This window comes from Herpailurus yagouaroundi, unplaced genomic scaffold (assembly GCF_014898765.1).
Source record: "Herpailurus yagouaroundi ecotype Mexico unplaced genomic scaffold, PumYag 198, whole genome shotgun sequence".
Classification (NCBI taxonomy): Eukaryota; Metazoa; Chordata; class Mammalia; order Carnivora; family Felidae; genus Herpailurus; species Herpailurus yagouaroundi.
Genome location: NW_024412429.1, coordinates 15,015,548 through 15,037,003, shown reverse-complemented (window position 1 = coordinate 15,037,003; position 21,456 = coordinate 15,015,548). Strand labels below are relative to the sequence as shown.

General features: G+C 37.9%; 1 protein-coding gene across 16 annotated transcripts in view; it reads right to left on the bottom strand.

Moving 5' to 3' along the window:
* SYNE1 (spectrin repeat containing nuclear envelope protein 1) overlaps nucleotides 1-21,456 on the bottom strand; it is a 480,816-nt gene that overhangs the window by 344,654 nt on the left and 114,706 nt on the right. For 14 of the 16 annotated variants that reach the window (XR_005782621.1, XM_040448857.1, XM_040448858.1 and 11 more), the window contains 4 exons: nucleotides 8,799-8,819; nucleotides 8,227-8,319; nucleotides 7,155-7,333; nucleotides 1,512-1,708 (listed from right to left, as the gene is read on the bottom strand). Coding sequence is in view for 15 of the 16 variants with exons in the window: in XM_040448857.1 (XP_040304791.1) it covers nucleotides 1,512-1,708; nucleotides 7,155-7,333; nucleotides 8,227-8,319; nucleotides 8,799-8,819 (490 nt within the window). In the remaining variant the exon portion in view is untranslated. The remainder of the gene's footprint in view (nucleotides 1-1,511; nucleotides 1,709-7,154; nucleotides 7,334-8,226; nucleotides 8,320-8,798; nucleotides 8,820-21,456) is intronic. The other 2 variants (XM_040448847.1, XM_040448852.1) reach the window with 1 other exon arrangement.

The window sequence follows — 21,456 nt, the reverse complement described above, 5'->3', positions numbered from 1 at the left end:
TTTTTGGGACAGAGAGAGACAGAGCATGAATGGGCGAGGGGCAGAGAGAGAGGGAGACACAGAATCGGAAACAGGCTCCAGGCTCCGAGCCATCAGCCCAGAGCCTGACGCGGGGCTTGAACTCACGGACCGCGAGATCGTGACCTGGCTGAAGTCGGATGCTTAACCGACTGCGCCACCCAGGCGCCCCGTAAAATTAATTAATTTTTATACTTTTAATTTTTTCAATTAAAAAAGTTTAAGCTCAATAACTTTTTGAGGGGGTAGTTTGCATTAGGAAAACAAAAGATCACCTTCTATCTGGGCTAGCTCTGCATCTGGGCAACTTCACTTTCTATCATCAAAGAAAAAACATTAAGCTTCTCTGGTCAAGTGGGTATGAAAAAAACCATTTATACCTTCCTCCTGGCCTACTCTGGGAAAAATTGAGGGCTCAATGTATGTGGCTCTCTCCTTGAGCTGAACAGTATATTGGATACTACTGGTGTGTGTGTGTGTGTGTGTGTGTGTGTGTGTGGTGCAGAAACAAGGTGGAAAGCTGTTGGCTATCCTAGTGAATGTGGGGGGCCCCCTGCGGGTTCCCAAAGTGGCAAGGGATCTCCACGTTGCTTTCATCTCACGGGAAGTCAAACAAGGCTTTGTAGGTATCTGTAACCTTGCAGGCACAAGTGTCCCACTTAGACCCTGTTTTAGAGGTAGTCATGCTTACTCTGAAATCTCATTTTTAAAAATAACTTGCTTTCATTGTATTGACTTTTCTGCATCATTAACAGAAATATTCATAACTGCCAACCGAAATAAGAAATTGTCTGCAGCATTTGGAAAATTCACTTTTACCCCGTTTATTTCAATATGACAAACAATATATACAGTTTACTAAAGTTTATTAAAGTCATCAAAATTGTCTCTTGAAGGCTTGAAGGAGTTTAATACGTTCCCATAAGGTCTTAAAATTCACAAAATTACCAAAAAATTCACAAAATTAGCAAAAAGGTGCCAGATAATTCTAATGAAAAATAGCAGTTGACCATTGGTGAGGTTTTCCCCATTGATACCAGAACACTGGATGATTATCAACTTTTCCAAGTTTCTAAGGCTGACATTTTAAAGATATGATATTAGGTTATTAATCTCTTATGTCTTCCAGATTCTTTGTTATATAAGTAGAGTAATTCTTTTATCCTGGATTCTCTTCTTCCCCCTAATGTCCACACACTTCTAAAGCTTTCATTCTACCCTTTACTATATTGAGTAGGTGCACGTCACCTGGCTGACACCAGCAATGTCAAAGTGCTGTTTGGAGCAGCAGAGCTGTTATTTTGCTCCCATATATCATGGCAAATATTTTCCCAAAAGAAAATTAGTGCAGGAAGGTACTATTTCTTACTGCTTTTCTAAAAATTTCTGGCCTCTACTAAGGTCTCAGAAATCATCTGGAATTTCTGCCGTTAAGAAACAGAAACCTACCGAGTTGATGTGTGTACACAAGAACCAGCAATTATTCAACTTGCCTTCAGGATCCAGTAGTCTTGGAATTCCTAGTTCTGATTCAGCAATAGTGAAAGCCTCCTCCAGGTTCTCCCGGTTAGATCTGCCTTTCACTTTCTCCAAGTCCACTAGTTCTGGTCGAATGGCATGGATGACCGAATGAAAGGCAACTCCACTTCTCCAACTCCGCCCGAAGTCCTTTACGTCTATTCCCGTCTGCCTTAATGTGATAAAAAATAAAATAAAATAAAATAAAATAAAATAAAATAAAATAAAATAAAATAATGCCACATTCTGAATCTGAATAGGTAATATGCACTTTCCTCAAGGACTAATGCAAAATCTAATCCTCAACAATGACTGATGTGCAGTTAGCTATATCAGCCGCTTGAAAAAAATGAGGCAAAACAAAATTGTTAGAGGGTAACAAGATGGCAAGAGTCTTCTATATTAGATTTTTCAGTAATTGTGATATCCAATTTAAAGCACATTTTTTAAAGGAAACTAATTCAGAGAAAACATGTCTGGTAAAATAAAAAAGAGAAAATTATGAAACACCAAAATCGATAGTAATTTATCATTGTATATTTTTGAAGTATCTAGCACAATTCTTTTTGGTTTTTTTTACTAATTTTTTAAGTGTTTATTTATTTTGAGAGAGAGACAGTGTGAGCCAGGGAGGAGCTGAGAGAGAGAGGCGGAGACACAGAATCCAAAACAGGCTCCAGGGTCTGAGCTGTCAGCACAGAGCCCGATGCGGGGCTCAAACTCACGAACCATGATACCATGACCTGAGCCAAAGTCGGATGCTTAACCAACTGAGCCACCTAGGCACCCCATATCTAGCACAATTCTAATGACAGTGATAAATATCAATGTGTTGTGCATGCACAGGTATTAACATACCAAGATAATATGGCTGAATTGTATGCAATTCATTAGAATGAACAAATGCAAATGGATGTGATCCTATCTGTAAATCAATCACACAGGAGCCTATACTCCACATGAGTCCAGACAAGTTTCCATCTACACATTGTCAAATTATTTGAACAAACTGTTTGTTTGTTCGGTTGGTTGTTTCTTGGGGGAGAGAGAGAGAGCAGGGAGGGGCAGAGAGAGAGGGAGACAGAGGATCCAAAACTAGCTCTGGGCTGTCAACACAGAGCCAGATGTGGGGCTTGATCTCACAAACCATGAGATCAAGACCCGAATTGAAGTCGGTCGCTCAACCTACTGAGCCACCCAGGCATTCCTGATCAAATTGTTTTGTAAACTCTGTTTTTGGAATTGTCTTGAGAACAATGTCCTGTAGCAAATCTTTGTTCTTTTGTGGTGGATATGATTAATTTGAAGCCAATTGTGATAATTAAGAATCATTCCAGTTGGTAGTAATATTTTGTTGTTGAAAATAAAAGTGATAAATCACAATGAATTTTGTTTTTCTATCTGTAACTTGTCAACTATATACAAAGGCAGCTCCAAAAAGGAAGCTGCAAAGATGTCTTTAAGCAACATCCCTTGGTTAAGTCTAGAGCCTTTAAAGGTGACCAATTAATTAGGTGACATTCAATGGATAAATATCCTGGCAGTCTCTTTTTAAAACATTAGTCTCCTTACAGCTGTTTCTAAATGAAGCAGAGGTAACATCTTTTTTTTTTTTTTTTTTTTACTATAGTCTCAAAATTTCCATGAGCTGTCAGATATATTTGACTGGTAACACTGACTAATATACCAAGTTGATAAATGCCCTTAATTTTTTTTTAACGTTTATTTATTATTGAGAGATGGAGAGAGACAGAGCATGAGTATGGGAGGGGCAGAGAGAGGTGGAGACACAGAATCTGAAGCAGGCTCCTGGCTCAGAGCTCTCAGCACAGAGCCCAACGCGGGGCTCAAACTCACAAACCGTGAGACCATGACCTGAGCTGAAGTTGGATGCCCAACCGACTGAGCCACCCAGGTGCCCCAATAAATGCCCTTAAGTTTTATCTCTGCAAACTAAAAAGTCATTTTAAACCCTGTATTACCAATGTACATTCAGCTTGCATAAAATACACTTTCATAAAAATAAATACTTTATATACGATTGATACATTGATTAATACAACAAGGTAATAAATGCTCTTAAATTTTATCTCTGCCAACTTAAGTTTCACTTGAAATCCTGTTTTACCAATGTACATTCCGTCTGTGTACAACATGCTAAAAATAGCATCACTGGATCTCATCACTGACTTCATAAATGTGTATTTTCAAAACAATTTTGTAAGATTTCAGTAGTTATAAAGTAACCTTGCATCTTCTCTTAGTTCTTTCAGAGTTTCCATCTCTGGTAGTATGCATATAATATTTTCAGCCAATGTCTGGCACACGGGCAGATCCCCACCCAAGTGGGACAGCGTGTTCTTGTTAGCTCTTTTTTTGTACATTTGCCTCTGGCTTCATCTTATTTTTCCATCTACATTTTCTTTTTTCACATTTTCTCATTTAAAGATGTTTTTGGGGGGGCACCTGGGTGGCTCAGTCAGTTAAGCATCCAACTTCAGCTCAGGTCATGATCTCACGGTTTGTGAGTTCAAGACCCATGAGTTCGAGTCTCTGTGACAGTTCAGATCCTGGAGCCTGCTTCAGATTCTGTGTGTCCCTCTCTCTCTGCCCCTCCCTTGCTCATGCTCTGTCTCTCTCTATCTCTCAGGAATAAATAAATAGTTTTAAAAAATTAAAGAATAATAACAAAAAGATGTTTTTGTTTTCACAGCCACCTCAAATTATTTCTTAACAAAACAAGGTGGTGTAAGTAATAATTAGCTAACAAATATTCATCATGTATTAGATATTTTCTGATTTTCTTCAACCTGTTTATTGTTTTAGGTATTTTCAAAAAGAAATGTATAAAATATTTCCCTAAATATTACTACATTGGAATAATTTTAGAAGTTTCAGTACATTTTATTTTTCTATAATGTGTTGAACACATACACCCTCCCCCCCACATGCACACCTATAATGTGTTGCATTACAACAAAACAGTAGGTGATATTTCTAAAAAGTTTTAAGTTTGAGTCCAAACCTTTCATTTAAGAATCTCAAATACAAAATCTAGGAAAACTTAGGTATGTCACTTACAGAAGTGATACAAACTTAGACTTGGACACATCACTTAAAGAAATGATGAAGTATATCCAGTTTATAGGCATTTCTGACTTCTAATATGTAATTTACCTCAAGTCATTTTCAATGGATCTGGATGTACCTATCTTCATTTGTTTCATTACCTCACTAAGTTTTGTCTTAAAATACCATTGTTCTTCCTAGGCCCTCAAAATAAGGTATGCAAATATCAGATATGCTATAGTGTAATGCTTTCATGTCTGAGAGAGTATACAGGATAGTACATTGGTTAAAAAAAAAGAGAGAGAGAGAGAGAGAGAGAGTGCGAGAGAGAGAAGGATGGATTATGTTGCCTTACTAAAAGGGTTTTTTTTTTTATTTGTTTCTCACATAGTTTAAAATTTTATATGAAAACAATGAATACAGTTTTGACAATGTCTGGTGTTTACTGGATGTTTTGCCCTTTCTTATCATCTACACTCTTCTAAGACTGATAAACATTCAGACCACAGAGTCTCACAGATTATCATTTTAAAAACATGTCATATACTGAAAGGGGTATAGATTCTAAAGTCTTTTACCCATATCTGGTAAAAAAAAAATTACTTGAAAAATACATATCAGGATAGTGTAAAAAAATAGCTTTTAGAAAAATTATCAACAATTTGGTAGGCATAATGGAATCATGGGTTCATCACAAAATTTTTATGTTAGACAAGTCATCTCCCCAAATCTCTACACTTAATGCAGCTGTAAAATAAATGGATCTCACTGATACGTTGATGGGTGGGAAACCCTGGGATCCATAAATCTGAACATTTATACAGATAAGGAAAATACCACTTCCACTGATGTTACAAATATACAAGTTGCAGGAATGACTTTTAGTTATTATTAGAGCCCCGCACATCTCTGGAAGCTAAAACACCATATGTAGAACAAAACCAATGCAGAAAAACTCCAACAGCATTCAATTTCAGTTTACTTCAAACAACTATAATATTAAGAGAAACCAATTTATTTTTGATTAGTTTAATGTTGTGGGAAGCAATGGGCAAGAGAATATCACATTGACATTATTACAAAGTTTTATTGCAATAGCATCATGACAAGTGTCCTAGCATGGGGTCACTTGTCTCTTCCTGCCCAGCACATGTCTTCTCTCTGCCCAATTAGCTGCAGAAGAGATCAGTAATTGCCACTGTAAATGAAATGCAAACAATATACCAGCACTGTGGGCAGGTTTTTAAAATTCCATTTCTACTACAGATTCTAAAAAGCCACAAAGCTTTGCTTTCAAAAAAATTTTTGAGTACAAGTTGAATCATAAAAATATATCCCAAATTAGACAACCACCAACACACTTTAAAAGTGAAACCAAACTGTGTAAAATAGTAACACTAATTACATCTTCTCTATATTTAATTTTTATTTTTGCTCTTCAACCGCTTTAAAAATAGAACTCCCTATGCTTAGTGCTTCAATATTTTATAATGATAAGTGCTTGTTTAAAACTATTTTTCAGAAGTAGGGAATAAGATTCAGATTAGAATTAGGCACACAAAAAACAAAACAGAAAGAGAGTTAATTTGACATGTCATTTAGGAAAATCATACAAAAGCAGAACTTCTTTGTGAAGAAATCTTATCACTGACCACATCAGACCACAAAACTTTGGTCTGCTCAATTGAAAATGCTATTGAAATTGCTATGAAGAGATACTCCTTGAAAGTACTAATATTCTGTGCAGCATTATCACATGAATGTACACATATAAATTTATTATGCCCTGAAGCAAATCCACAGTCTATAAGCTGAAGTTGACAAAGGAATCTATATTCCACATAAAAGAGGAGACCCACGGAAAAAAATTTAAAGATAAAATTGCTAGAAAGTTTTGGGAAACAACAACGAATACAATTACTTCAGAATGTGGACCTGAGTTCACATTATTATCAAATAGAACCTAACAGTCTTATGAAGAAATGATCACATTTAAACCTCTACTGTATTTGCGTAAAGATTATTTAATAAAAGCAGGACATCCAGGGGCAACTGGGTGGCTCAGTCGATTAAGCATCTGAGTCTTGGTTTCGGACAGGTCATGCATGATCTCATGGTTTGAGCCCCATATCGGGCTCTGGGCTGACAGCACAGGGTCTGCCTGGGATTCTTTCTCTCTCTCTGCCCTCTCCACTTGCTCTCATGCTCTCTCTCTCAAAAGTAATAGACATAAAAAAAAAAAAAGTCAGTCCAAACAATGACCTAAATAGATTAGCCCTCACATTATCAAAGTGTAGTTGTTAAAAAACAATTACTTGGGCTCAATCACATGAATAATGAAGGAATTCGTTTGATGACAGTACTTTCCTAGAGTATTAGTGATGGTTTCTGTTGATATTTTAATTCAAGGAAAGAATGCAACAACCGGAAGTAAACCCTTCACTCAAATGTCTCTTCAAATTCTGCAATATTGGAAAGTGCACTCAGCAATAAACCGGTAACTTAAATTATTCAAGGGTTTCCAATTTAAACAAGCTCGTGGCACTTACTTGGCTACTGTGTACTGAACCCACTTTAATAAAGCCTTCTTAGCATTTCCTTGGATCTTGGTGGCCACCTTCCGCTTACTCGGGGGGCTGGCGGTCTCCGCGCTGACCATGCTGTCCACAGAGGATGTGCTGCCAGGCAGGGACTGCAGCTGTGGCAGGTTGCTGGTCAGCTCCTCAATCTGTTTGTGAATTAACAGTGGCCAAAAATATAAGAACTGTCTTGTTATTTCCTTGGATGTTTTACTTTTCCAACTGAAAGTGACTTAAACTCACACTCTTGACATCATTGACAATGCAAGCTCTTCAGGGCATGATTGACATGGTACTCTTCACGGTACTTCCCACTGCATCTAAGACTACTCTACACACAGTCATGACTGCTAGTTACATATATGAATGCATGACTAAAACAAAACCTAATGGTTATCCAAACTCAGAGATGTACACCACCCATTGAACCATAATGTAAACAATGAACTTTGAAGGATAATGATGAGTCAATACAGGTTCGTTAATTGTAACAAATATCACTCCGTGGAGGATGTTGGTTACGGGAGAAGCTACTCATGTGTGGAACACAAGGTATATGGTGAGAAATTTCTGTAGTTTTTGCTCACTTTGGCTGTGAACCTAAAACTGCTCTAAAAAATCAAGTCTACTTGTTTTAAAACCAACCCAATGGCTAGAAACCTTATTCTAGATGGAATGGGAAGTTAATTTTTCCCCTTACTGTCTAATAGGAGCATAAAACTGGTCCTTTCCAGAGAGCAGAAATGTTCCTAAGCTCTTTAATACACCAATATTTCATCTCCATTGTGCCCTGCTCACTTTTCAGACTGAGTACTTATGCCACAGTGTTTTAGAGGAGTTCCATATATGACATATATGACACCTTTGCAGGGAAGAGGAAATTCTTCTGCTAACAACAACAAAAGGTACATGTGAAGGTCACATTTCTTCTAACATAAGGATCAATCTCCAAGGTAGGGAAAAGGAGAGTATTATTAAAATTTCCACCACTACCTCCATCCATGACATTATATCAACCACAAAGGGAGCTATAGTTCAATACCTGGAAATACAGAATAATGGTCCACATCAATCCGAGAACTATTGATGGCCGGCCATCTGCTATATCGGTGGAGTTAATGTTGACTAGTTTAATCTGTTCAAAAAGAAAAACTCTACTTGTAACATACCAGAAGATTATAGACCACCTAATTATGCAATAATTAGCACTTTATTAGACATCAGTACAATTTGGTCATGCCTATGTAATGGTACACAAGAGTAAGTAGGGTGAGCCATCAAAACAGACAAGCACATGGTTTCAGTGGAAATCTCAGGAGCATTCATTAGGTGCACACAAGAAAAACGACTATGGAGTGAATTTCAAAAATTTCTTTAAAGTTGAAAACATATGACATCATGCAAGGAATTACCAACAAAATACCAGACAGGAAAAAAAAAAAAAGGTGGGGGTTATTTCTTACATCCAGAAGTTGACTGGAACTTAAAAGAAACTGTGATCAGTAGTTTTAAAAAAATGCACTTACTTTGAAATTTGTTACCAAATAGCATGAAATTTATGTTCTCTTTCACCTATAAAAGCCAGGAGTTAAAAATTCTAAAATTTGTACTAACCGGTGATCCTCTGTACATGGACTGACATGAAAAAAAAAGGAAGAAGATGATATACATACATACAGAATTTTTCAAAATCAGAGTTATTTGCTCAAAGGGAATAAAAATGTAGATAGCAAATTTAGAGCATGATTGGGAATATATTTTAAAGATACAGGAAAGCCAAGAAATAATAAAGTAGAAGAGGAGGCTGTTAGGGTTCAGTTCCTTACTTTTTGGCACTGGTACCCGTAAAGCGTTCAGGATAGATGTTAACCTGTTTACAGTTGTCCACAATTATTTATTTCAATACTTTCCCAACTATTAAAAATGTTATTTCCTAAATCTCAGCAAAATGAACTGTATGGTAAAGTCTGTCTCAGCCCATCTCGGTAGAACACAATTAACAACTGCTCATTGTCCTTTCCAAAATCCCTAAACAAATTAGAAGAAAATAATAATAAAGTACTTCTTAGATTTCTAGCTCAATAATTCTTAGACCAGATTTAATAAGAAAGTTCAGACGTTTATAAATGGTTTACTTTAAAAAAATTATCAGATGCAAAAATACTTTAATTAGTTTAAATGTACTAGTTATGTATCAGAGGACTAGCACGATGCTAGCACGAAAACCACTGTAAATCACTTGACATATACCTAAGGGATTTTGTCTCGGGGGTAAAATTCATTTGTCAGGTTTGAAGACAGAAAAAAAAATTGAGAACGTGCATAAATTGCAAACTTATGTGTCTACTTCTTTTAAACCTAGCACAGCATAGGACATATAATACATGTTTGTGGAAAATAAAGAACATCACATTTTTCAATTTTGTGACAGAACCCTATTGCAATGCCCATAATCATTTTGATTACTCTTGTCTACAGCTACTCTAGAATTTTCTCCACCTCCATTTTAGTATCCACGGGGCACAGATATATAATACATACTAATAACCATAAGGTTAATGTATTCCATAAAGGGCAGATTATTTCTCTTTCTTTATATACCACTCTTTTTAAAAATGGTAAGTTGAATTTCTTACCTCAATCCAGCTCCAATTGTACCATGAACTTAACATATTGTACTTATGATAGAACCTAAAGATAACTCACTCAACTTCTAAAGAAAAAAAGGTTTTCTTGTACCATGAACTTAACATATTCTACTTACGATAGAACCTAAAGATAACTCACTCAACTTCTAAAGAAAAAAAGGTTTTCAGGGGTGCCTGGGTGGCTCAGTGCGTTAAGCAGCCAACCTCAGCTCACAGGTCATGATCTCATGGCTCATGGGTCAAGCCCCACATTGGGCTCTGTGCTGACAGCTCAGTGCCTGGAGCCTGCTTTAGATTCTGTGCCTCCTTCTATCTCTACCCATCTTCCCCACTTGTGCTCTGTCTCTCTTTGTCTCTCAAAAATAAATAAATGTTAAAAAACAATAAAAGAAAAACGTTTTCAATAATTATTTTCTCTCTTAAAAACTGTATGTGCCATAATGGGCTTGTGGAGCACGGGTTTTTTGTTCATGTTTGTTTGATTGTTTGTTTTCCTTCGCTTCCCTTCCCTTGCAAAATCCTACTAAACTTAACCTATTAAATTCTTAATAGCACAGGAGAGTGGGATGGACAATAGAGAGATACCTGAAGAGACTAAAGAATTCCTAGAAACCAGGAAGAGAATGAAATCACAATGATGGACCTCACCTTCAACCTGTTGGCCCAGAGGCTGCGAGAATTCTGCCCAAGAATCTGCTTTAACAAAACTTCTAGGTTTTGTTGATTCTGATGTACGTCAGTGTTTGAGAATCCCATACTAGACAATGGCACTTGGCCCATGTAATCTCAAGAAGTTTGATTTTGCAAGCCAGAGGCCCATGTGGACTGAATTTGTGTTCCCCCCAAATTCACATGTTGAGGCCCTAAACCCCAATGTGACTGCATTTAGAGACAGGGCCTTAAGGAGGTAATTAAGGTTAAATGAAGCAGTAAGAGTGGGCCCTAATCCAATAGGGCTGGTGTCCTTATAAGAAGAGCAGAAGACACTAGAGCTCTTTCCACACCCACAGAGAGAAAAAAGCCGTGTGAGGACACAGTGAGTAAGTGTCTATCTGTCAGCAGAAAGAAATGAAGAGACCAACTCTGCTGGTACCTTGATCTTAAGCCTCTAGCCCCCAAAACTGTGAAAAAATAAATTTCTGTTACTTAAGCCATCCACTCCCTGGTAGTACAATGGTAGCCATAGCATACTGAGACAAGGCCCACGGATGTTTCCAAAAAATATTCAAATTATTCAGGAATAAATTTCAAGAAAAAATTTCAGTTGAAACTCCAGATTACTAGTGTTTCTTGATATACTGGAAAACCTAACAAATAGATGCATTGACACTTTATGCTAGTTGCCTTCTACAGTGTGATGGAGGGTGAGCCATTCTAATCAGTGATGCAGGTAGCCAACTACCCGAATCACTTAATAAATAACAAATAAATAATTAAACTTCAATAAAAACCCAGATCACTGACTTTTCTTGTTCAGTTGGAAAATCTGGGATCACTGTGCTTCATTTCACTGACGCAACTGCAGTTCAAACTGAATGTTGGCTTCCGTCTTGCAGACAGGGCACAGCGCTGCTGGGTTCTCCTGTTTCCATAGGCAACCTCTAACTCGCTTCGTCTTTTACATCACCTATCCAACTTCATAGGAATTGGAATTCATGTTGCTTGTCTGCACTCAGGGAAGTTTTGGGAAAGATGGTCTGTGGTTGGCTCCTTGTGGTACTATTCAGAAGGACCCACCTGACGCCTCATTGGAGAAAGAATCTGGGGGAAATGGTGTTGGATCTATTCATTAGAGTCACAGTTACCTGGTCCCTATCAGGTACTAATGTAGGCTTTTATCAAATGCCCTGTAAACAAATGGAAAATAAATACAATGGTAGAGTTTTCTCCAGGAAAACTTGAGGAGTGCCCTCATTATTCCTTAAATCAAGAAGGACTAGACTAATATTCTATTATTTAAAGAAAAGAAAAACCTAAACAGAGGGCAAGGTAAGTCCAAAGGTCAAAGACAAATGCCTGAAAATACATTTGAAATGCAAGTTCTTAAATTATAAAAATAAATAAATAAATAAATAGTAAGAAAGTGGGCATCAAAGAGCCTTAAAAAAACTCATTCCTGCTCACAGTCAATTTTTTATTACTTAGGGTTGTTCTGTGAAAATGATCTTGTGTAAAACAAGTGTTCTGCGAAAAGAAGCCTCTTTGGTCCTCTTTGCAAACAACGCCTTTATAGTCCTTAAATTTTCTCCAAGGCATTAATAAGGGGAATTTTGTTTTTATAGTCATAAAGAATACCTCAGAATAAAGCATGACACTATTGTTATATAGGTAAAATGAGAGACTGAATAACATGGAAAACTAGAAATATCTTGTTCAATGTGGCTTTTTCAGCTTTCTATAAAAAAGTCATAGACGAAGCTGAAGGAAGAGAAACACCCCATTAATAGTGATATTAGAGTGATCTGGAAACAATGAGTAATATTCTGTAAGAAGCTAATATTGTTAGGGCGCCTGGGTGGCTCAGTCAGTTACGCATCCAATTTCAGCTCAGGTCATGATCTTGCGGTTCATGGGTTTGAGCCCTGTGTCGGGCTCTGTGCTGACAGCTCAGAACCTGGAGCCTGCTTCAGATTCTGTGTCTCCCTCTCTCTCTCTGCCCCTCCCCTACTTGCCCTTTGTCACTCTCTCTCTCTTTCAAAAATAAATAAACATTAAATAAAAAAGACCTAATATTGTTTTTCTCTACCATCTTAACGTCCAGAATCTCTCTTCGGCATGGGAGTTTGCACAACTGACTAGACTTCATATTTTTCATCTCACTACCACCTGACCAAAATACAAATGATTCACTGAATAGAATCAAGTATTTTTGTATTTTTCAGAATATTTCTGTCACACAGAAAGTATTCAAATATGCATTCATGCAGTAAATAAATTAATTTATGCATACAGACTTAGAAGGAAATAGTTTAATCATTCTATTTTCCAGGAGTATCTGGATATCTATTTATAAACCTGTTTTTGGTATTTCCAAACACAGACACCTGAATTCCCACAAGTTAGGAAAAGGCTAAATCTAAAAGGGTTCTTGCAACCTGTTTGGAAGAAAATATGGCAATACCTAAGAAAGCTACATATACACTTACTTTTTGACCCAGCAATCACACTTGAAAATACACTTCCAATAATAGGAAAGTATTATGCATAGTCATTAATTGCATCGTTTTGGTTGCAAAATACTAGAAACAACCTAAATTCCCATTCATAAGAGAGTAGTTGAATAAACTCTGGCACCTCCAGCTATTGGAATACGATGCAGGTGTGAACATGAGTGAGGAAAATCTCCATGAACTGATTTGAATGATTTCCAGGATATAATGTTACATGAAAAACCAGAGTGCAAGAGTGTTTTGTAAGATGTTACCCTTCACGTAAAAAAAAAAAAAAGATGGTGTATGAAAATACATCTGCCCATTGGTGCAAAAGAAATGTAGGCAGAATAAATCAGAAGCTAGAGAGCTTGGTTACCTAAGAGGAGATAGGGAATGGAAGGAAGAGGAATGAGAATGTAACAGTAGAGATAAGGAGGGGGTGTCTTCTCTAAGTGTAACTTTTACTCTTGGAATCATGGTAATGTCTAGTTCCCCAGATAAAAAATAATAATAATTAAAGTCAACTAGGATGTGTGTAAAGGGCAGGAGGGAGTGTTACTTCAAACCGAATATGATTTGATGACGTAACTTTATTACAAATGCATAGTATCATCACACTGAAGGGAACGAAGAAGACCAGAAGTAACCTAAGTGAATTTTGAAAACAGTCCTTTGACTGAATGCTGTAATACTAAAGACAACAAGAACTCTACACCACACTGTTCTCCAGTTAATAAATCCGTTTCTCACAGGGGTGTGGTGAGCAATTATTAAACTATTTCATGTCTGTACTAGGACTAAAAACAGGTGAATGCATTGTAGATGAAAACCAGGTTTCTTATTTTCAGAGAAAACAGAAATAAATAAGCATTGAAGGCTGTAACTGACCTTGTGGTTTTAGACTGGAATCAGAAGTATCCATTTAAACTAATGGTTTACACACACACACACAGGAGAAAGAGAGAGAGAGAGAAAGAGAGAAAGACAGATATATGTGTATACCTGGGTTAGCAGACATTGATATTTTCTAGATCTGCCTGTTGAGAGAACCTAAGGGCAATGCAACTTCAGTAGCAAGTTTCAGTGCACACCTAGCATGCAAATGCCACTCACTAACAAAAGGAAAAAAGGCTGCTTAGGGAAGTGGTTGCTTCCAGAACTGGGGCAGGGAAAATATAAGGTAAATATGGAAACTCTGTAGTTTCAGAAAATAAGGAAATTCTTAAAAAAGGATGAAGCCATATCAAAAGAGTATGGCAGCAGCCTGAAGAAACTCTTAAAGGCCAAAGCTGGAATTATTTGAGAATAATAATAATAATAACAATAATACACTATATGAATTTGGGCAGAGTGACAGAATTCAGCCTACACCAGAGATCAACACGAAAGCATCTTGCACAACTAGAAAACTGATTAGAGGATTAACACAACAGTCTGCACAGAACTCGCCAGGTACACGGCGTGGGGAGGTAAACCAGCCTACACCACAGATCAACATGAAACCGTCTTGCACACCTAGAAAACTGATTAGAGGATTAACACAACAATCTGCACAACCTGAACCACAGAACTCAGCAGGTACACAGCACAGGGAGTAGGACCAGGGGAGGTGAAGTTGACGCAAGGGCAGAGAGGTGTTTTTGCTTGCGAAGAGAGGATGAAGACGGGGGAGAGTACGGGAAAGCATTTCCCTCCCCCCAGAAATCAGCTGGAGAGAAAACAAAGAGTACGCAAGGTACTGAACAAAAAGGGGAAAAAAGAGAAAGTAAAGCATTTAAATTCCATTAAGACTCTTGGGGCGCCTGGGTGGCGCAGTCGGTTAAGCGTCCGACTTCAGCCAGGTCACAATCTCACGGTCCGTGAGTTCGAGCCCCGCGTCAGGCTCTGGGCTGATGGCTCAGAGCCTGGAGCCTGTTTCTGATTCTGTGTCTCCCTCTCTCTCTGCCCCTCCCCCGTTCATGCTCTGTCTCTCTCTGTCCCAAAAATAAATAAACGTTGAAAAAAAAAAAGACTCTATAAACAGGGGGAGCACAGAGTATGAAACTCCACAGCTCAACACCTGACAGTGTTCTGATGGGAAGGGCGAATCTCCAGGAGCAGAGAGAGAGGTACGAGGGGTCCATGGGCCACACAGGGAGACACGGTTCCCCTGCTGGGAGGACATTTGGTAGAGGATATGTGGCCACTCCACAGGCAAAGGTCCCAGTGCACCCTGGAGAACAACCACATTCACTGGTGTTGGAACAAGGATGTTAAGGGGGAAGCCTGGTGCTAGTTGTGTGTTGTATTTTCCATAATCCCTAAAACGCTGCCAGTACATGATCGTGTGAACTTTTCCTGGGGCAGGCTGGAACCCAGCCACAGTCTCTGGACATCAGCAGCAGCATAGTTCTGCAAACGTTCCAGGGGGTGGGCGGGCACCCAGCCATTGCTCAGCGAGACTCCCCCCAGAGGGTCAGAACAGGTCAAAGTTGTAGTCCCGCAGAAGTGAGGGGTTGGGAAACACAGCCACATCTGAGATAAAACTCAGGAGGGAGGTGCCGCCTGGCAGCCTAACACCTTGGTCACAGACAGTATAAAAGAGGGGAGAGGACAGAAGCCAAAGGCAAAGGAGGGGGGCTTGATTGCTAGTAAGGGAGTGCACAGAGTTCTGATACTAAAAACTGGCTAGCCAGGTGAAGCCATTTTCACTCCTACCACGCATGGGCATACATGACTACATGTGCCACAACAATCCACCCCAGTAAGCTAAGCAGCACCATCCAGTGGAGAACGGAGCCATTACACTAAGCCCCACCCAACTGGGCCAAGTTCTCTCATCAGGAACAAAAGTCTCTCCACCTGCTTAGTTTATGGACTATAAAGTGCTTCATAGTTTGACTTCTAGGGGAAACCAATGTAATTTCAATCGTATTTCAGTCTGTTCACTGGTCCATCTATCCAATTTTTTTCTTTTCTTTTCTTATTCTTGAATACAGAAAGAGAAAAATTATTTTTATTTTCCATTTTTATTAAAAATATTTTTCCTTAATTTTTTTCTATTTTTTTACTTTTTTGTAAATTTTTCAAATTCTATTTTGCTTCCGTCATTTCATTTTGTTCTATTTTATTGTATTCGTTTTTTTCAAATTTTCAAGTATTTTCTTCTTTTTTTCCTTTCTTTTTTTTCTCCTTTTTTTTTCTTTTCTTATCTTTCCAACTTTACTATAATACATCAAGCTCCTTTCAACAAGACCAAACACACCTAGGATCTAGCATCCTGTATTTTTTGTGTGTGTTGTTTTTAATTTTTTTAATTTTATTTTCTTAACTCAATAATTTCTTCCTTCAAAATGATAAAAATGAAGGAATTCACCCTAAAATAAAGAACAAGAAGAAATAACAGCCAGAAACTTAACACAGATATAAGCAACATGTCTGAACCAGAATTCAGAATCACAAAAATAAGAAAACTCTCTGGGGTTGAAAATAGAATAGAATCTCTTTCTGCAGAGATAAAGGAAGTAAAAGCTAGTCAGGATGAAATAAAAACTACTATAAATGAGCTGCAATCTCGAATGGTTGACACTCCAGCAATGATGGATGAAGCAGAGCAGCCACTCAGCAATATAGAGGACAAACTTATGGAGAAAAATGAAGCAGAAAAATTGAGGTAAATTAAAGCAAAAGAGCATGATTTAAGAATTAGAGAACTCGGGACGCCTGGGGGGCTCGGTCGGTTAAGCGTCCGACTTCGGCTCAGGTCATGATCTCACGGTCCGTGAGTTCGAGCCCCGCGTCGGGCTCTGTGCTGACAGCTCAGAGCCTGGAGCCTGTTTCAGATTCTGTGTCTCCCTCTCTCTCTGCCCCTCCCCTGTTCATGCTCTGTCTCTCTCTGTCTCAAAAATAAATAAATGTTAAAAAAAAAAATTAAAAAAAAAAGAATTAGAGAACTCAGTTACTCATTAAGAAGGAAAAATATCAGAATCATAGGGGTCCCAAAAGATGAAGAGACATAAAAAGGGGTAGAAGGTTTATGTGAGCAAATCATAGAGGAAAATTTCCTAACCTGGGGAAAGACACAGACATCAAAATCCAGGAAGCACAGAAAATTCCTCTTAGATTCAACAAAAACAGACCATTAACAAGGCATATCATAGTCAAATTCACAAAATAGTCAAGGAAAGAATCATGAAAGCAGTAAGGGAAAAAAGTCCTTATCCTACCAGGGAAGGGAGATCAGGTTCTCAGCAGACCTATCCACAGAAACTTGGCAGGCCAGAAAAGAGTGGCAGGATATATTCAATGTGCTGAATCAAAAAAATATGCAGCCAAGAATTCTTTATCCAACAATGCTGTCATTCAAAAATAAAAGGAGAGATAAAAAGTTTCCCAAACAAACAAATATTAAAGGAGTTCATGACCACTAAACCAGCCCTGCTAGAAATTTTAAGGGAGACACTCTGAGGGGAGAAAAGAAAAAAGAAAGACCAAAAGCAACAAAGACTATAAAGGACCAGAGAACACCACCAGAAACTCCAACTCTACAGGAAACATAATGGCAATAAATTCGTATCATTCAGTACTCACTCTAAATGTCATTGGACTAAACGCTGCAATCAAAAGACATAGATACAGTAACAGAATGGATAAGAAAATAAGATCTATCTATATGCTGTTTACAAGAGACCCACTTTAGACCTAAAGACACTTGCAGATTGAAAGTAAGGGGATGGAGAACCATCTATCGTGCTAATGGCTGACAAAAGAAAGCCAAAGTAACCATACTTATATCAGACAATTTAGACTTTAAAATAAAGACTGTAACAAGAAATGAAGAAAGGCATTATATCATAATTAATGGGTTTATCCACCAAGAAGACCTAAAAATTGTAAACATTTATGCTCCACATATGAAAATATCCAAATACATAAGTCAATTAATCACAAACATAAAGAAACTCACTGATTATAATACCATAATAGTAGGGGACTTCAACACCCCACTTACAACAATGGACAGATCATCTAAACAGAAAATCAACAAGGAAATTATGGCTTTGAATGACACACTGAACTGGATGAATTTAACAGATATATTCAGAATATTTGATACTAAACCAGTGGAATACACATTCTTCTCCAGTGTACATGGAACGCTCTTCAGAATAGATCACATACTGGGACACAACCAGCCCTCAACAAGTACAAAAAGATCAAGACCATACCGTGCATATTTTCAGACCACAATGCTATGAAACTAAAAATCAACCACAAGAAAAAATGTGGAAAGGTAACATATATTTGGAGACCAAAGACTACACTACTGAAGAATGAATGGGCTAACCAAGAAGTTAAAGAGGAAATTAAAAAGTACATGGAAGCCAATGAAAATGATAACACCACAGCCCAAAACCTCTGGGACACAGCAAAGGCTTTCATAAGAGGGAAGTAAATAGCAATCCAGGCCTTCCTAAAGAAGGAAGAAAGGTCTCAGATACACAACCTAAACTGACACCTTAAAGAGCTGGAAAAAGAACAGCAAATAAAACCTCAAACCAGCAGAAGACAGGAAATAATAAAGACCAGATCAGAAATCAATGCTATTGAAACCAAAAAAAAAAAAAAAAAAACAAACCCAGTAGAACAGATCAATGAAACCAGGAGCTGGTTCTTTGAAAGAATTAACAAAATTGATAAACCCCTAGCCAGTTTGATCAAGAAGAAAAAGGAAAGGACCCAAATAAAGAAAATCGAGAGTGAAAGAGGAGAGATCACAACCAACACAACAGAAAAACAAACAATAATAACAGAATATTATGAGCAATTATACACCAATAAAATGGGCAATCTGGAAGAAATGGACAAATTCCTAGAAACTTATAAACAACCAAAACTGAAACAGAAAGAAATAGAAAATTTTAACAGACCCATAATCAGTGAAGAAATCGAATTAGTAATCAAAAATCTCCCAAAAACCAAGAGTCCAGGGCCAGATGGTTTTCCAGGGGAATTCCACCAAATATTTAAAAAAGAGTTAACACCTATTCTCTTGTAGCTGTTCCAAAAAATAGAAATGGAAGGAAAACTTCCAAACCTTTTCTAGGAAGCCAGCATTACCTTGATTCCAAAACCAAAGACCCACTAAAAAGGAGACAGACCAATTTCCCTGATGAACATGGACGAAAAAGTCCTCAACAAGATACTAGTCAACTAGATCCAACAATACATTAAAAAAATTATTCACGGGGCGCCTGGGTGGCGCAGCCGGTTAGGCGTCCGACTTCAGCCAGGTCACGATCTCGCGGTCCGTGAGTTCGAGCCCCGCGTCGGGCTCTGGGCTGATGGCTCAGAGCCTGGAGCCTGTTTCCGATTCTGTGTCTCCCTCTCTCTCTGCCCCTCGCCCGTTCATGCTCTGTCTCTCTCTGTCCCAAAAATAAATAAATGTTGAAAAAAAATTTTTTTTTTTTAAATTATTCACTATGACCAAGTGAGATTTATACCTAGGATGCAAGGCTGGTTCAATATCCGCAGAATAATCAATGTGATTCATCACACCAATAAAAGAAAGGACAAGAACCATATGATCTCAATAAATGCAGAGAAAGCATTTGACAAAATACAGCATCCTTTGTTGATAAAAACCCTCAAGAAAGTAGGGATAGAAGGATCATACCTCGAGATCATAAAAGCCATATATGAAAGACCCACCTCTAATATCATCCTCAATGGGAAAAAAATGAGAGCTTTCCCCCTAAGGTCAGGAATAAGACAGGGATATCCACTCTTGCCACTGTTATTCAACATAGTATTGAAAATCTTAGCCTCAGCAATCAGACAACCCAAAAGAATAGCAGGCATCCACAAAAAAAAAAGGGCATTCAAATCAGCCAGGAGGAGGTCAAACTTTCACTCTTTGCAGATGACATGATATCCTGTATGGAAAACCCAAAAGATTCCACCACAAAAATGCTAGAACTGACCCATGAATTCAGCAAAGTCACAGTACATAAAATCAATGCACAGAAATCGGTTGCATTCCTATACACCAATAATGAAGCAACAGAAAGAGAAATCAAGGAATCGATCCCATTTACAATTGCACCAAAAACCATAAAATACCTAGGAATAAATCAAACGAAAGAGATGAAAAATCTATACACTGAAAACTGTAAAAAGCTTATAAAAGAAATTGAAGAAGACACAAAAAAATGGAAAAATATTCCATATTCGTGGATAGGAAGAACAAATATTGTTAAAATGTCAATACTTCCTAAAGCAATTTACATATTCAATGCAATCCCTACCAAAATAACATGAGCATTCTTCACAGAGCTAAAACAAACAATCTTAAAATTTGAATGGAATCAGAAAAGACCCTGAATAGACAAAGCAATCTTGAAAAATAAAACCAAAGATGAAGGCATAACAATCCTGGACTTCAAGCTGTATTACAAAGCTGTAATCATCAAGAGAGTATGGTACTGGCACAAAAACAGACACTCAGATCAAGGAAACAGAAAAGAGAGCCCAGAAATGGACCCACAAACGTATGGCCAACTAATCTTTGACAAAACAGGAAAGAATATCCAATGGAATTATTCCAAAGAATATCCAATGGAACAGTACAATGGACTGTCTTTAGACAGTCTCTCCAGCAAATGGTGCTGGGAAAACTGGACAGTGGCATGCAGAAAAATGAACCTGGACCACTTTCTTACACGATACACAAAAATAAACTCAAAATGGATGAAAGACCTAAATGTAAGACAGGAAGACATCAGAATCCTCGAGGAGAAAACAGGCAAAAACCTCTTTGACCTTGGACATAGCAGCTTCTTATTCAACATCTCTCAGGAGGTAAGGGAAAGAAAACCAAAAGTGAATTATTGGGACCTCATCAAAATAAAAAGCTGCTGCACAGCGAAGAAAACAATCAGCAAAACTAAAACGCAACCGACGGAATGGGAGAAGGTATTTGCAAATAACATATCAGATAAAGGGTTAGTATCCAAAAATCTATAAAGAACTTATAAAACTCAACATCCCAAAACAAATAATATAGTGAATAAATGGGCAAAAGACATGAATAGACACTTCTCCAAAGAAGACACCCAGATGGCCAACCGACACATGAAAAAATACTCCACATCACTCATCATCAGGGAAATACAAATCAAAACCACAGTGAGATACCACCTCACACCTGTCAGAATGGCTAACATTAACAACTCAGGCAACAATAGTTGTTGGCGAGGATGAGGAGAAAGAGGATCTCTTTTGCACTGCTGGTGGGGATGCAAACTGGTGCAGCCACTCTGGAAAACGGTATGGAGGTTCCTCCAAAAACTAAAACTAGAGCTACCCTATGACCCGGCAATTGCACTACTAGGTATTTATCCAAGGGATGCAGGTGTGTTGTTTTGAAGGGGCACATGCACCCCAATGTTTTTAGCAGCACTATCGACAATAACCAAAGTATAGAAAGAGCCC